Source organism: Mobula birostris, chromosome 25 (genome assembly GCF_030028105.1).
Source record: "Mobula birostris isolate sMobBir1 chromosome 25, sMobBir1.hap1, whole genome shotgun sequence".
Lineage (NCBI taxonomy): Eukaryota > Metazoa > Chordata > Chondrichthyes > Myliobatiformes > Myliobatidae > Mobula > Mobula birostris.
Genome location: NC_092394.1, coordinates 9,225,706 through 9,240,296, shown reverse-complemented (window position 1 = coordinate 9,240,296; position 14,591 = coordinate 9,225,706). Strand labels below are relative to the sequence as shown.

At 45.1% G+C, this 14,591-nt stretch overlaps 1 protein-coding gene across 1 annotated transcript in view; it reads left to right on the top strand.

Annotated features, from left to right (window-relative positions):
• dph1 (diphthamide biosynthesis 1) overlaps positions 1 to 14,591 on the top strand; it is an 814,404-nt gene that overhangs the window by 462,275 nt on the left and 337,538 nt on the right. Inside the window, exons 5-6 of the mRNA XM_072243260.1 lie at positions 2,621 to 2,775; positions 14,393 to 14,514. Of these exons, the coding sequence (XP_072099361.1) occupies positions 2,621 to 2,775; positions 14,393 to 14,514 (277 nt within the window). The remainder of the gene's footprint in view (positions 1 to 2,620; positions 2,776 to 14,392; positions 14,515 to 14,591) is intronic.

Here is a 14,591-nt window from a genome sequence, read left to right as displayed (position 1 = left end):
TAAACCTGTAGACATGAGTGGCTGTAGGTGCAGGAATCTGAAGCAACAAACAATCTGCTGGAGGAACTCTGCTCGACATGCTGAGTTAAGAACGTAGAACAGCACAACACAGTACAGGCCATTCGACCCACAATGTTGTGCCAACCCATTAAACTGCTCCAGGGTCGGTCCCAAGCCCAGCTTCGAAAGAAGGAGGGATGGGCATGGGGCTAGAAACTTCTGTTCTGTTAAAAACCCAGGGCTTCAGAAACACCAACAGAAGCTTCAAAGACCTCATCCCTCGGAGAGGAAGGATACACCAAAAAGATAGGCTGCATCTGGGGACAAGTTGAAACACTGGCCCAGGACAGGGGACTCTGGCAAGTTACTATTGGCAGCTATACCCCAGTAGGGGTGATTGGATTAAGAAGAAGATAATCTTTTGTTCCTCTTTCTCTGTACACATTGGGGTGGTCTTCATTTTTTTAATTAGACTTTTCTCCGTGGAGTGACGGAGGATGAGAGGTGATCTGATAGAGGTGTATATAGATGATAAGAGGCATTGATCGTGTGGATAACCAGAGGCTTTTTCCCAGGGTTGAAATGGCTAACATGAGGGGGCATGGTTTTAAGGTGCTTAGAAGTAGGTACAAAGGAGATGTCAGAGTTAAGTTTTTCACACAGAGAGTGGTGGGTGCGTGGAGTGCCAGCGACAGTGGTAGAGGCGGATACAATAAGGTCTTTTAAAAGACTTAGATAGGTACATGGAGCTTAGAAAAATAGAGGGTTATGTGCTAGGGAAATTCTACGCAGCTTCTAGAGTAGGTTACGTGGTCAGCACAACATTGTGGACCGAAGGGCCTGTAATGTACTGTAGATTTCTATGCTGTGTGTTCTAATTGGGTTCTTTAGGGTTTCTTGCTTTACGGCTGCCTGTAAGCAAACAAATCTCAAGGTTGTATAATTTATGCCTTCTTTGATAATAACTGTGCTTTGAATCTATAAGGAGCGTTTGATGGCTCTAGACCTGTACTCACCCAAGTTTACAAGAATGGGGTGGGCGGGTTTTCGTGGAAACCTACCAAATACTGAAAGGCCTAGATAGAGTGGAGAGGGTGTTTCCAACAGTGTGAGGGCCCAGGAGCAGAGGGCACAGCCTCAGAACAGAAGGACGCCCCTTTAGAATAGAGATGAGGTGAAGTTTCTTTAACCAGACGTAGTGAATCTGTGGAATTCATTGGCACAGATGGCTGTGGAGGTCAAGTGATTGGATATATGTACAGCAGAGTTTGATAGGTTCTTGATGAATAAGGGCATCCAAGGTTAGTGGGAGAAGGCAGGAGAATGGGGTTGAGAGGGATAACAAATCAGCCATGATAGAATGGCGGAGCAGGTTTGATGGGCAGAGTGGCCTAATTCTACTCCCATTTCTTAAGGTCTAAGTCGCCTTCTTGCCACTGAAGCAAGACCCCAAGGTATTGGAATGGGGCTGAGGAAGCAGCAGTGTTTAATTTATAGTAACTAAATGCAGTCTGACCTGACCTTTGCAGATTTAATCCCATTCACTCTAATGGGATGTGAACAGGAAAACACTCCAACTAATCACTTCTGATGTAAAAAGTACGAGCCACATATCCATTGGTTGAAGGAACACAAAATGAGAGACATTCTTCACAATGAATTAGGCATGGAACAAAGACATGTACATAAACACACCAAACTCTGCGGGTGCTGGAATTCTTGAGCAACACTCGCACAAAATGCTGGAGGGTCTCGGCAGGTCAGGCAGCATCTGTGGAGAGAAATAAACAGCTGGCGATTCAGGCTGATACCCATTATCAGGACTGGAAAGGAAGGGAGACAAAGCCAAAATAAGGAGGGTGAGGAAGACAAGCTGGCAGGTGGGTAGGAGAGGGGGGGATGAAGTCAGAAGCTAGGAGGTAATATGCTTAAGAAGAAGGAATCTGATAGGAAAGGACAGTGGACCATGGAAGGAGGAGGGGCACCAGACAGAGGTGATGGGCAGGTGAAGGGAAGAGAAAGGGACAGCTGACAAGTGTCACCATGCTTACAACATCAGCGTAACATGCCCACAGCTCACTGTTTCTAATCTGTACATCTTTGGAATGTGGGAGAAAACCGGACCATCTAGAAGAATCCCGTGCATTCACAGGGAGAGTGTACAAACTCCTTATGACGGGAATTGAATCCCGATCACTGGCTCTGTAAAGCACTATGCTACCATGTGGCCCTCTTTTGCACCATTCAGTTGTTCTTGCGCTTATTGCTGTATTTATTGTTTCTATCTGTACTGCTTACTCACAGAAACAAGGAATTTCATTGGACCCTGGTGTATATGGCAATAAACTCAACAAATAAAACTGCTGAAGGTCAGATCTTTGCAATGATGCTCCCTGCAGTAACAAGCAATCTGCTGGAGGAAGGCAGCATGTCAAGCAGTATGGTCCTGGTGCAGGGTTTTGACCTGAAATGCCAGTAATTCCTTCCCCCACCCCCACCGCCCCCACGGACACTGCTCAGTCCAGAGCTCCCCCAGCAGACTGTGCGTTGTTCTGGGTTCCAGCATCCAGCCCCTTGTGTCTCCGCCGTCGTACTCACCCGCTGCTCTTCTTCCTTCCAGTTCCAATTGACGCCACGGCCGGAATAAAGATGCTCTATGTGTTCGTGGATATCAAGATTGACAGCACGCACTTTGTCGAGACGGTTCGCTTCAATTTCCCCCGGGGCTCGGCCCTGGCCCTAGTCAGCACCATCCAGTTTGTGGCAGCACTGCAGGTGAGCGAGCTCCACGGCTACTCCAGCAGAACCTCGGTTACATAGAACAGTACTGCACAATATAGGCCCTTCGGCCCTCAATGTTCTGCCAACCCTTTTAACCTAGCCTAAGGTCAATCTAACCCTTCCCTCCCCCTTAGCTCTCCAATTTTCTTTCATCCATGTGCCCATCTAATAGTTTCTTAAATGTCTCTAATGTATTTGCCTCTGCCACTACCCCACTACCACACATCCACCATTCTCTGTGTAAAGAACGTATCTCTGACATCCCAGCTGTACTTTCCTCCATTCACCTTAAATATTTATTTATTTAATGATACAGCATGGAATAGCTGCCATAAAGTCAACAAATTTCACAACATACGCTGGTGATGTTAACCCTGATTCTGATTCTGATTCTGAGCCAGGCCACCCCAGCAATCCCCAACAAACCTGAGTAACCCTAACCTAATCACAGGACAATTTACAATGACCACTTAACCAACCCAATACGTCTTTGGACTCTGAGAGGGTACCAGAGGACTTGGAGAAAACCTATACATTGCACAGGAAGAATGAACAGAGACTCCTTACAGAACTGCACTGGAATGCAACTGTAAACTCTGGAGCACTCCGAGATATAATAGCGTTGTGAACCCGCTACGCTGCCTTGGCACCCCTCAGATTAGCCATTTCTGTCTGGGAAAAAGTCTCTGGTTGTCCTCTCGATCTATGCCTCTTATCATCCATTACACCTCTGTCATGTCCCCTATCATCCTCCTATGCCCCAAGAGGAAAGCCCTAGCTCATTCAATTTTATAAGCTGCTCCCTTGGGATTGAGGATTACATTGCTTCTACCTTGGTCTGAGGGACCTGAGGTGGCCAGTGTGGGAACTGCAGGCTCTTTAATGGACGGGGCAGTATGGTCGTGCAGCCGTTAGTGCGGTCGCTTTAAAACGCCAGCTATGAGATCTGGGTTCATTTCCCACTGCTCTCTGTAAGGAGTTTGTACCTTCTGTCTGTGACCATGTGGGTTCATACACATGTACAGTCTTCGATGAGTATATTGTGGGCATGCTATGTTGGCATTGGAAGCATGGCCACACTTGTGGGCTGCTCTCCCCAGCACATCTCAGACTGTGATGGTCGATGACATAAATGATGCATTTCGCTGTATATTTCATTGTACATGTGACAAATAAAGTTAATCCTTAAAGGAAGGTGTGTGGTTTGTGAGATAGTGCACTCTTTCTGCCATTTATATGGAACTGGAATTGGTTTATATTGTCACACGTACCCGAAATACTGTGAAAAGCTTGTCTTGCTTACTGTTCATACAGATCAGATCATTACACAGTGCTTGGTCGTAGTAGAGGGTAAAATAATAATAACTGAATGCAGAATAAAGTGCAACAGCTACAGAGAAAGTGCAGAGCAAACAGACAATAAAGTGCAAGATCATAATGAGGTGGATTGTGAGCTCAAGAGTCCATCTTATCGTGCCAGGGAACCGTTCAATAGTTTTATAACAGTGGGGTAAGAACTGCCCTTGAGCTTTGGTGGTACATGCTTTTGAACTTTGTATCTTCTGCCTGAAGGGAGAGAGTTGAGTTTGTGTATGTCTGATGCATCAACTTGATGTGTGCAGTAACATCCTGAATTCCTCTTCTCCACTTCGGACAGCCACGGGCCACAGGCTGCCAGGAGTTAATGGGGTTGTCACACTTCCTTCAACACATCCTTGAATCTCCACCTGACAGAGCTCGGATTAGAGCGTCTGTTTTGGGAGTTGAGTGAGAGGTGTAGCCTGTTTGTAGTCAATGGAGTGTAACTGAGACCTTGTTACAGGGATATTGGTCCAGGACAGGGGTTGCCAACCTGGGGTCTGTGGATTCCTTGGTTATTGGTAGCAGTCCATAGCATAATAAAGGCTGGGAACCCCTGGTCTAGTGGAAGACACTGATGTTGGTTTGCTTGTTTGTTTCTTTGTTTGTTTATTTATTTAGAATACAGCACAGAATAGGCCCTTCCAACACAACAAGCCCAGCAACCCACCTACTCAACACTAGCCTAATCACATGACAATTCACAATGACCAATTAACCTACTAACCAATACTTGGCTTTGCAGCAAAGTTTGCGGATGATACGAAGATAGGTGGAGGGGTAGGTAATGCTGAGGAAGCAATGTGATTGCAGCAGGACTTAAACAAATTGGAGGAATGGGCAAAAAAAGTGGCAGGTGGAATACATTGTTGGGAAATGTACGATAATGCATTTTGGTAAAAGGAACGATAGTGCAGAGCATTATCTAAACGGGGAGAAGGTTCAACCATCAGAGGTGCAGAGGGACTTAGGAATCCTCGTGCAAGACTCCCAGAAGGTTAATTTACATTTTGAGTCTGTGGGAAAAAAAGGTAAATGTAATATTGGCATTTATTTCAAGGGGAATAGAAAGTAAAAGCAAGGAGATAATGCTGAAGCTTTATAAGACACTAGTCAGGCTGCACTTGGAGTATTGTCAGCAGTATTGGGCTCCATATCTCAGAAAGGATGTGTTGTCATTGGAGAGAGTCCAGAGGAGGTTCACAAGAATGATTCTGGGAATGAAGGGGTTAACATATGAGGAGTGTTTGGCAGCTTTAGGCCTGTACTCGCTGGAATTTAGAAGAATGTGTGGGGATCTCATTGAAACCTACTAAATGTTGAAAGGACTAGATAGGGTGGATATGGAGAGGATGTTTCCTGTGGCGGGGGTGTCCAGAACAAGAGGGCACAGCCTCAAAATTGAGGGGGGCAACCTTTTAGAACAGAGGTAAGGAAGAATTTTTTTAGTCAGGGAGTAGTAAACTTGTGGAACGCTCTGCCACAGACTGCGGTGGATGCCAAGTCTGTGCATATATTCAAGGTGGAAGTTGATTATTTTCTGATCGGTCAGGGCATCAAAGGATATGGCGAGAAGGCAGGTGTATGGGGTTGAGTGGGATCCAGGATCAGCCATGATGGAATGGCAGAGCAGACTCGATGGGCTGAATGGGCTAATTCTGCTCCTATGTCTTATGGTATTTGGACTGTGGGAGGAAACCTGAGCACCTGGAGGAAACCCATGTGCTCACGGGGAGAGGCTACAAACTCCTTACAGAAGGTATTAACCTTCGAAACCTGGAAGCCCCCAAGCTGTAATAGTGTCACGCTAACCACTACATTACTGGAGAACTCAGAACAGGTTCAGGCCCTTCAGCCCTCGATGTCTGTGCTGTACGTGATGCCAAATTGAGCTGTGTTGTTTCTGCCTGTACATCAATCACATCCCTTCACCCTGAATATTCATGAGTGTGTCTAAAAGCCTATTACTGTCATATCTACTTCCACCATCACCCCTGGCAACCCACTTAGGGAGCCTACAATCCTCCAGGTAAAAAGCTTTCCCTGCACATCTCCTTTAAACTTCCCCCATCACCTTAAATGCATGTTCTCTACTATTTGACATTTCTACCCAATTCTGACAATCTACCCTATTTATGCCTACCTTATTTACCCAATAAACATCGATCAGATCTCCCTTGGCATCTGATAGTTCACAAAAACAGCCCAAGCTTGTCCAACCTCTCCTGTTAGCTCATGAACTTTAATCCAGACACCATTCTCGTAAACTTAACAATTTAAGACATGTCAGAAAATTTGACCCATCAAGTCTTTTCCACCACTCATTCATGGTTGATTTATTATCACTCTCAACCCCATTCTCCTGCCTTCTGCCCGTAATCCTTGACTGCCTTACTAATTAAAAACCTATCGACCTTCGCTTTAAAAAAAATCCCCCCAAGACTTGGCCTCCACAGCCGTCTGTGGCAATGAATTCCACAGGCTCACCATCCTCTGGCGAAAGAAATTCTGCCTGATCTCTATTCTAATAGATATTCTGAGGCTGTGCACTTTGGCCCCACTCTCCCACAATTAATACACCTTTCCAAATCTTCCACAGGCTTCCTGTAATAGGGTGAACAGAACTGTACACAATTCCTCAAGTGAATTTGGAGGATTTTGTGGAGACAGTTTGAAGATACGATGAAAATACTTTCCTAAATCTCTCCCTGCACAAAACCCATTTTGACACCAGCATTACCCTATGTAAGTAACCCCACCACAGCAGCAGCTTTTCCCCACACTAAACTCACCGTCCCTCCAGCATTATGTCGTATTGACCTCAGAAATCTGGCCTCCCTGTCCTGTTTCCTGTGTACCCTCACCCTGACTCTCAAACAATGCCACCCACTGCACCATAACCCTATGGTATCCAGAGACTGATCACCCAGCTCCCTCTGAAAACCTTGGAATTTTCCACCTTCTGATTCCTAAGTTGCTGTATCCAATGTACATGAGGAAGTGAGGAGCAGGGGAGGTTTATGGTGCATCATTGTCATGGGTACCTGATATGGACGTTATCTGCTAAAGCCACAAAGTTACAATGTTCTGTTCTCAGTGCCAACGCCATCTCGAACTCATTACAAGGCACCCTGAGAGAAGATCACAGTGAGTTAGTGCAGGCGGAATTCCACTTTCTAAATTCCCTCCTTCCTCCCATTCTCCTTAGTTCAAACAAACGTAGTGTTGTCTGTAAAACAAAGACTACTCTTGTTTTATTTATAAATTGGGAACTTGACACCTTTCCGATAAATGTGAGCGGGAAGAGGTTGAAGCATCCAGTACCTGGGGCAGCCTTGCAGCATTTCTCAGTCTAAACCATTTTAAACAAGTATACTGTCTGACTATTTGATCAAATGCTTCAATAATTGATGACCAACATGAAAGATTTGTTACAGCACAATTCTGCCTGCCCCTCAGCTTTCTCTGTACAATTCTCATAGCCTTGTGCAATAATTCACTGGGTTTAAACAACCTAGCCTGACTTTTGCCAATACCAGATTCAAATTCAGAGTTATTTATCACATGTACATTAAAACATACAGTGAAATGTGCATTTGTGTACAACACGCCCTCTAATTTTATTTACAGCTGCACATACCAACCTTGCTCTATGCAGGAAACTGGGTGGCACCAGGTTTTTTTTTGTAATATGCATTCTGTGAATATTTAGAATGAAAACTGAAAAAGCACATACTTTATTTATTAATCGAAGGATATAATGACATACAGTACAACAAAGAAAATCTTGAGTGTTTCGTAAACTTTTCTAGCTGCGTTCAATTCCAGCTGTGCGGCAACAAAGTCTAAGTATGTGCATGGTGGCATTTCAGTTACTGTGCGGCCATGCACCTGAGCAACATAGAAGGAACAGTGTTTGTGTTAACAACCAACATGCCCAAGGATGTGCTGGAGAAACAGCGTAAGTGTCACCACATATTGCCAGGATAGCATGCCCAACATGCTTAGCAGAACAAAACAGAATATACCAAGTGATAAAGCAACATCGGCAAAACAACACCCCTTCCACCCACCCTCCCACCCACTCATGGATGAACACAGTCCTCTAACTCCAGGGCAGGCCGTCTTCAGACTCTGGCCTCCAGCAAACTCGTGGATATTCAGAAATTGTGCTTTTGACTACCTTTGCGGATTCGCAGAGATTCACAGACTCTGAAGTTGGACCTTAACCTTTGGACTTCTGGTCAACATTTGGACTTTAATCTTTAGTATCGACCCAGGACTCACCGATGACAACAAATGAAAAACATTAACAAGGACTCATACCCCAGACTCACCAATGACGGGACCTGAACTCTGGTCTTACTGCTTCACAACGCTAGCGGGTCACTGTCTCCTGCCTGCACGGAACTCTGACACCGACCCGGAGGGTGGGGGGTTGGGGTTGGGCAGAGATGGTGGGGGCGAAGGCACCAGCCCTCGTTAAAGCCCTCCTATAAGAATAGTTATTAATAGATACAGAACAGAATGCAGAATATAGTAAACAGGAGAAATTCTGCAGATACTGGAAATCCAAGGCAACGCACACAAAATGCTGGAGGAACTCAGCAGGTCAGGCAGCATCTATGGGGGGAAATGAATAATTACTCATATTTGTGAGTAATTACTAATTATTATGAATAACAGATGTATAATTTATACATTCTTTGATAATAAATGTATTTGAATCTTGAATCTTGAAATTTGAACAGTTGATGTTTCAGGCCAAGATTCTTTATCTGGATTAAAGTATTATATTTACAGAGAAAGTGCAGTGCCAGTACAGTATTCACATAAAGTTCAAGGACCATGAAGACCTACATTGTAAGATCAAAGTTCAAAGTAAAATTTATCATCAGTGTATATACATGTCACCACATACAACCCTGAGATTCTTTTTCACACAGAGCTTCTCAGCAAACCTACAGAGCAGTAATTGTAAACAGGCTGCAGTGGATGACCATGATGTCTCCTGCGCCTTGCCATACGCTTCGCTCTCCATGAACCGCTGCAGAGCTGTTGGATCTCACTGCAGATCTCATCTGCCCAGAGCTGACTTTGCGTGCTTGGACTGGCATGTCCCCATCCCACCGGGGTATGAGGCTGCCTGCTACCCTCTCCTGCTTTAGCCCGACTGTCGAAGAGGTGTGTGCTGGGGTGTTGCCGCCATGGCGTGCAGACAGCTACTTGGAGCCGCAGCTGAGAGCTGAGTGTCTGGTGGGGACCAAAGATGAGTGAACTGCCCCGGAATGGACACAAATAGCCCCTTCACCAGAGGTACTACCCCTCCCAGGACACTCCATACACCCCCAGACCCCAGAGAGCAGCTACAGGAGCATGAAAACACATACTTAACGCTTTAGAAATGGCTTCTTCTCCTCCACCATCAGATTCTGGAGTGATCCATGAACACTACCCCAGGATTCTGCTTTTTTTTCCACTACTTTACTTATTTATGTACGTACTGTATATATATTTCTTAATATAACTTCTTGTAATTTCCTTTGTCTTGCACTGTACTGCTGCTGCAAAACAACACCTTTCATGACATATATCAGTGATGATAAACCTGACTCTGAGGAATATCTCCTTAGCTAAGCTATTAAACAGCTGTAATTTTAAGGACTTATATTATGTGTCTTTGGCCTTCTCTGCTCCAGATAACAGCCCCAGCCTGTTCCCCAGTAGTGACTGCTTTCTTCTGCCTCAGTTTCTTGCCCTGGCCCCTTTTTATTCCTGCTCCCTATTGAACTCTTAAAGACATTTTGATGTTCAGACATTTGCCGGAGTGCAGTTGAAACGCCTGCCCTCTGGATAGAGTTGGAGGTTAGCCAGTCATTAGATAGATTGAGCCTCTTCTCGTCGTGTTCGGAAGTGGTTCCAAGTGGGGTCAATGCCTTTCATTGTGAAGCAGTAAGACTACAGCGGTGAGCAAACCTGCTGCAGAGTAGCGGCAGCGACCTGGGAGGCTGGGGTCTGAAACAGCTCCTCCTTTGCACACCAGGACCCCGACCATCCTGCTCACTGCGGAATGACACACTGATATATTGCCTAGACAAGTTTAAACTGACCTTATTGAGCGGAAAGCTGGAGAGACGAATGAATATTTCTCAAAACTCGCCTGGTGATGTTGGACATTTATCAACTGTCTACTTTGTATCTTGATGAAGTCTATTATTCTTATGCTTTATTTGACAGGTGATAATTTGGAGGTTATCCCACTGATGTAGAGTAGGCTCATATTTATTAGTGAACGCTGTAGTTTCAAAGACAAAAGATTAGCTTTATTCGTCACGTGCAAATCGAAACATCAAAACATACAGTGAAATGCGTCATTGTGTGTCTGAGAATTTTGCTGCGGGCAGCTGCCAGTGTCACCGTGCTTACGGCACCAACAGAGTGTGCCCACAAGTCGCAGTACCCAACCCTAACGTATGTCTTTGGAGTGTGGGGGGAAACCAGAGAACATATAGAATAGTACAGCACAGTACAGGCCCTTCGGCCCACAATGTTGTGCCGACCCTCAAACCCTGCCTCCCATATAAGCCCCCACCTTAGATTCCAGAGGAAATTTAGAGGAAACCCGTGCAGTCACAGGGAGGAAGAAAAACTCAGGACAGAGAGTGGTGGGAATTGGTGATCTCTGGTGCTACGCTACTGTGCTGCCCTGCTACACTACTATAAGATATAAAAGCAGAATTTGGCCGTTCGGCCTGTCGAGTCTGCTTCACCATTCCTTCAAGGCTGATCTACTATACCTCTCAACCCCATTCTCCTGCCTTCTCCCCTTACCCTTTGATGCCCTTACTAATCAAGAACCGATCAACCTCCACTCTCATTATGCCCAATGACTTGGCCCCCACGGTGTCTGTAGCAATGATTTGCACAGATTCATCACCCTCTGACTAAAGAAGTTCTTCCTCAACCCTATTCTAAAGGGTCATCCTTCTCTTCTGGCGTACCATTTGTAGCTAATTAGAGCTGGGTTATAGGGCAGTTATTAATTCTTTCCCACGACTAATGCCATCCCTGTCCAATGAGATTTTCCTTCTGTAACCTTGGCTCTCTCCGTGGAATACGGTGAGAAAAGGAATGAATCACATTCTGCTTTTCCGTCTCCCAATGGCCATTATTCACAATGAGCTTAAGATGACAAAAGGAAAGTCAGTTAGATGAAACATTGAATAGACTTTTGACTTCTCCGTTGTGGATGGAAGTTCCCAGCCTCTCCCCTGGCCGTGGTGACTTTCATCTCTCTCGAATGTTGCCTTGGCCTCTATTTTGTTCTTCCTCCTTTTTGAACCACTGTAGGTGTTCAGATCAAAAGACAAGTCACCCCAGTGTGCTTGAAATATTTGCAATTTCTGCAAATCTGGAATAAAAGCACAAGAATCGCTGTAAAGTCTCAGCAGAGAGGAAGGGAAACAGCTGACGTTTCAGGTCTGTGACCTGTCAGAGGTCATCAGCTGACCTTCACCTCAGCTCAAGCTTGAGTTCAGGTTTATAGTCATTAAACTGTACACATCTATACCGCCAAATGAGACGAGAAGAGGCTCAATCTATCTAATGACTGGTTAACCTCCAACTCAGGGCCAGGATGCACAACACAATACATATAACTCACACTCTCAACACAAGATGTAAATTTACAACAAATAAATTAACAAATAATAAAATATATTCCAGAAGATTAGTATTTAGCATAAGGTACACTTACGAGATGTTAAAAAGTAAACAGTAACGCTACTGGCACTTCATACATAGTGAGACCTGGGTGATGGCAGGGAGTTCAATGTTCTCACAGCCTGGGGGAAGAAGCTGTTTCCCATGCTGACAGTTCTTGTCCTAATGCTATCCTTCTGTCTGATGGTAGGGGATCAAAGAGATTGTGGGACAGATGGGAGGGATCTTTGATGATGCTAAGGTGCCTGCATACACAGTGCTCCAGACAAATATCTCTAATGAGTGGAAGAGAGATCAGCAGTCCTCGCAATCCTTTGTAAGGATTTGCAGTCATATGCCTTGCAATTCCCATACCAAACAGTGATGCAGCTTCAGGACACTCGCAGTGGTGCTCCTGTAAAAATTGGTTAGAACCAGATTCTGATTCTGAAAGAAATAGGTTTGGGAGAGACCCTGTTTCCAATGAGATCCCTGGGATGTTGAGAACTGAAATGTTGTGTGGAACAAAACATGAAGGCAATAACCATTATTGCTCAATAGCTTCTCCAATCCATGCATGGCTGTTAATTCACCTCCCCGTTAGAGAGCTCAGTCTACAAACTTTACAAATTCTCTCCCCCTGACGATAAAGTGCACCTTTGAAGCACTCTCAACTGTGCTCCCCTCCCATAAATATTGATTAGAATGACGAGGGCGGGGGGCGTGCTCGGCTCCATCTCCTCAGTTAGTGGGGATGCTGCTGTGCTTTCTTAACTAATGCTGAGCTGACGTTCACCAGCACTCTTTGGCTGTCACCAAGGAGATGTGATCAGGGGCAGGGACCTGGGCAAAATGTTGTCTGGTCTGTTTGCTCGTTCCAGAAAGGGTTAAGCTTTCAGTAAAAATGCTGTTCACAAGCACGTTATAGCAATGAAGTATGGTTAAAGCATAGCCACTGTTTTGTAGGAAACACAGCAAGATGTCACAAAGATCCATGAAAATAAATGAACAGATAACGGGGCTTTATTGATTTTGGTTGAGTGATTTATGTTTCTCATGGCCCTGGGGAGAACTCCATACTTCTTCCCTGATATAGTGCTGCTGAAGTCTTTATGTCCAACAGAGATGGCAGACAGATGTGGGTTTAAAGTTTCATCTGAGAAGCAGATTCTCTAACTACAGCTTTTCCTAAATTTTATCAGCCTGGTTGTTTTAAAATCTTTTTTTTATATTTTAGAGACACAGCACTGCAAACAGGCTGTTCCGGCTCAACAAGCCTGTGCCCCCCAATTACATACATGACCACTTAACCTACGTCTTTGGAATGTGGGAGGAATCTGGCACACCCAGAAGAAGCTCACGTGCTCATTGGAGGAATGTACAACTCCTTGCAGACAGTGGCGGGAATTGAACCCGGGGCCCTGGCGCTGTAATAGTGTTGCGTTAACTGATATACCATTGTACCATCCCTAATTTTATCTTGAAATTTCTGGTGTGGGAAAGGAACCCATGGCCTCCATTCCCAGGCAAGAGATCTACACTTGGAGCATTGGCTGACAGAATATACAGCACAGGAACAGGCCCTTCAGCCCACAGTGTTGTGCCGAACCAATTAAATTAGGAATCAAATGGCCAACTAACCTAACTCCCTCTACCTAGACAATGTCCATATCCTTCTATTTCCTCATGCTCTCGCGTCTATCTAAAAATCTCTTCAAAGTTCCTAACGTATCTGCCTCAGGCAGCATATTCCAGGCACTCTCACCTACCCATCACCTTCCTCAGGTGCAGCTCCTCCTCTTTCTCTCCCATGGACCACTCTCCTCTCCTATCAGATTTCTTCTTCTCCAGTCCTTTACCTTTTCCACCAATCACCTCCCAGCTTCTTACTTCAATCACTCCTCCCCCACCCATCTGGCTCCACCTATCAGCTTCTAGCTTGTCCTCCTTCCTCTGCCTCCACCTTCTCATTCTGGCTCCTCCCCCTGCCCCCCCCCCACTTTCCAGTCTCAGCCCACAATGTCGACAGTTTATTGCCCTCCATAGATGCTATCAGACCTGCTGAGTTCCTCCAGCATTTTGTGTGTGCTACTCTTATCCATGCCTCTCATAATCTCATAAACCTCAGTTTTCCTAAGGTCATGTAAAAGCTCAGCTGCCTCTTCTACACTTAGAGCTTCTTAAATGCTGCGCGAGTTCCCTGTGTTACAATCACCATAGATTTATTAAAGGAAAGGCCCTCCCACTTTAGTAATCATTAAGTAAGGCATTGCTGAAGGGTGATGACAAAAAAAGTAAAGAATTGCTGTATAATTGGCTGTAAAATTTTGGAAATAGCTTGTGTGATGCTGGATGTTATGAGGATTGGCATTGACAGCCCGTTTTCATCTCCTCCTAGTGGGAAGAAGCTAATGAGGTTTGACTGTAACTTGCATCTCTTTCTATAGCTAATTTTTCGGTAGTCCTGAAATAAATTCCTCTCCACAACCTCTTAATGTAGACTGCCTTTCCTCTCCCTATAATCCCTCTCTCTCTCTCTCTCTCTGCCCAGTCCACCAGCCAGGAATTGCGATCGGATTATGACATCTGCGTTCCTCAGTGCAAGCCGCTATCACCGGGTGAAATTCTGGGATGCACCTCTCCGCACATCGAAAAGCCTGTGCATGCCATCATGTGAGTACTTTCTGATTGCTCTTTTTTCACGTTGTTTTCACAACAGAAGCGCTCCAGCTGTGTAAAGTGTCACACCC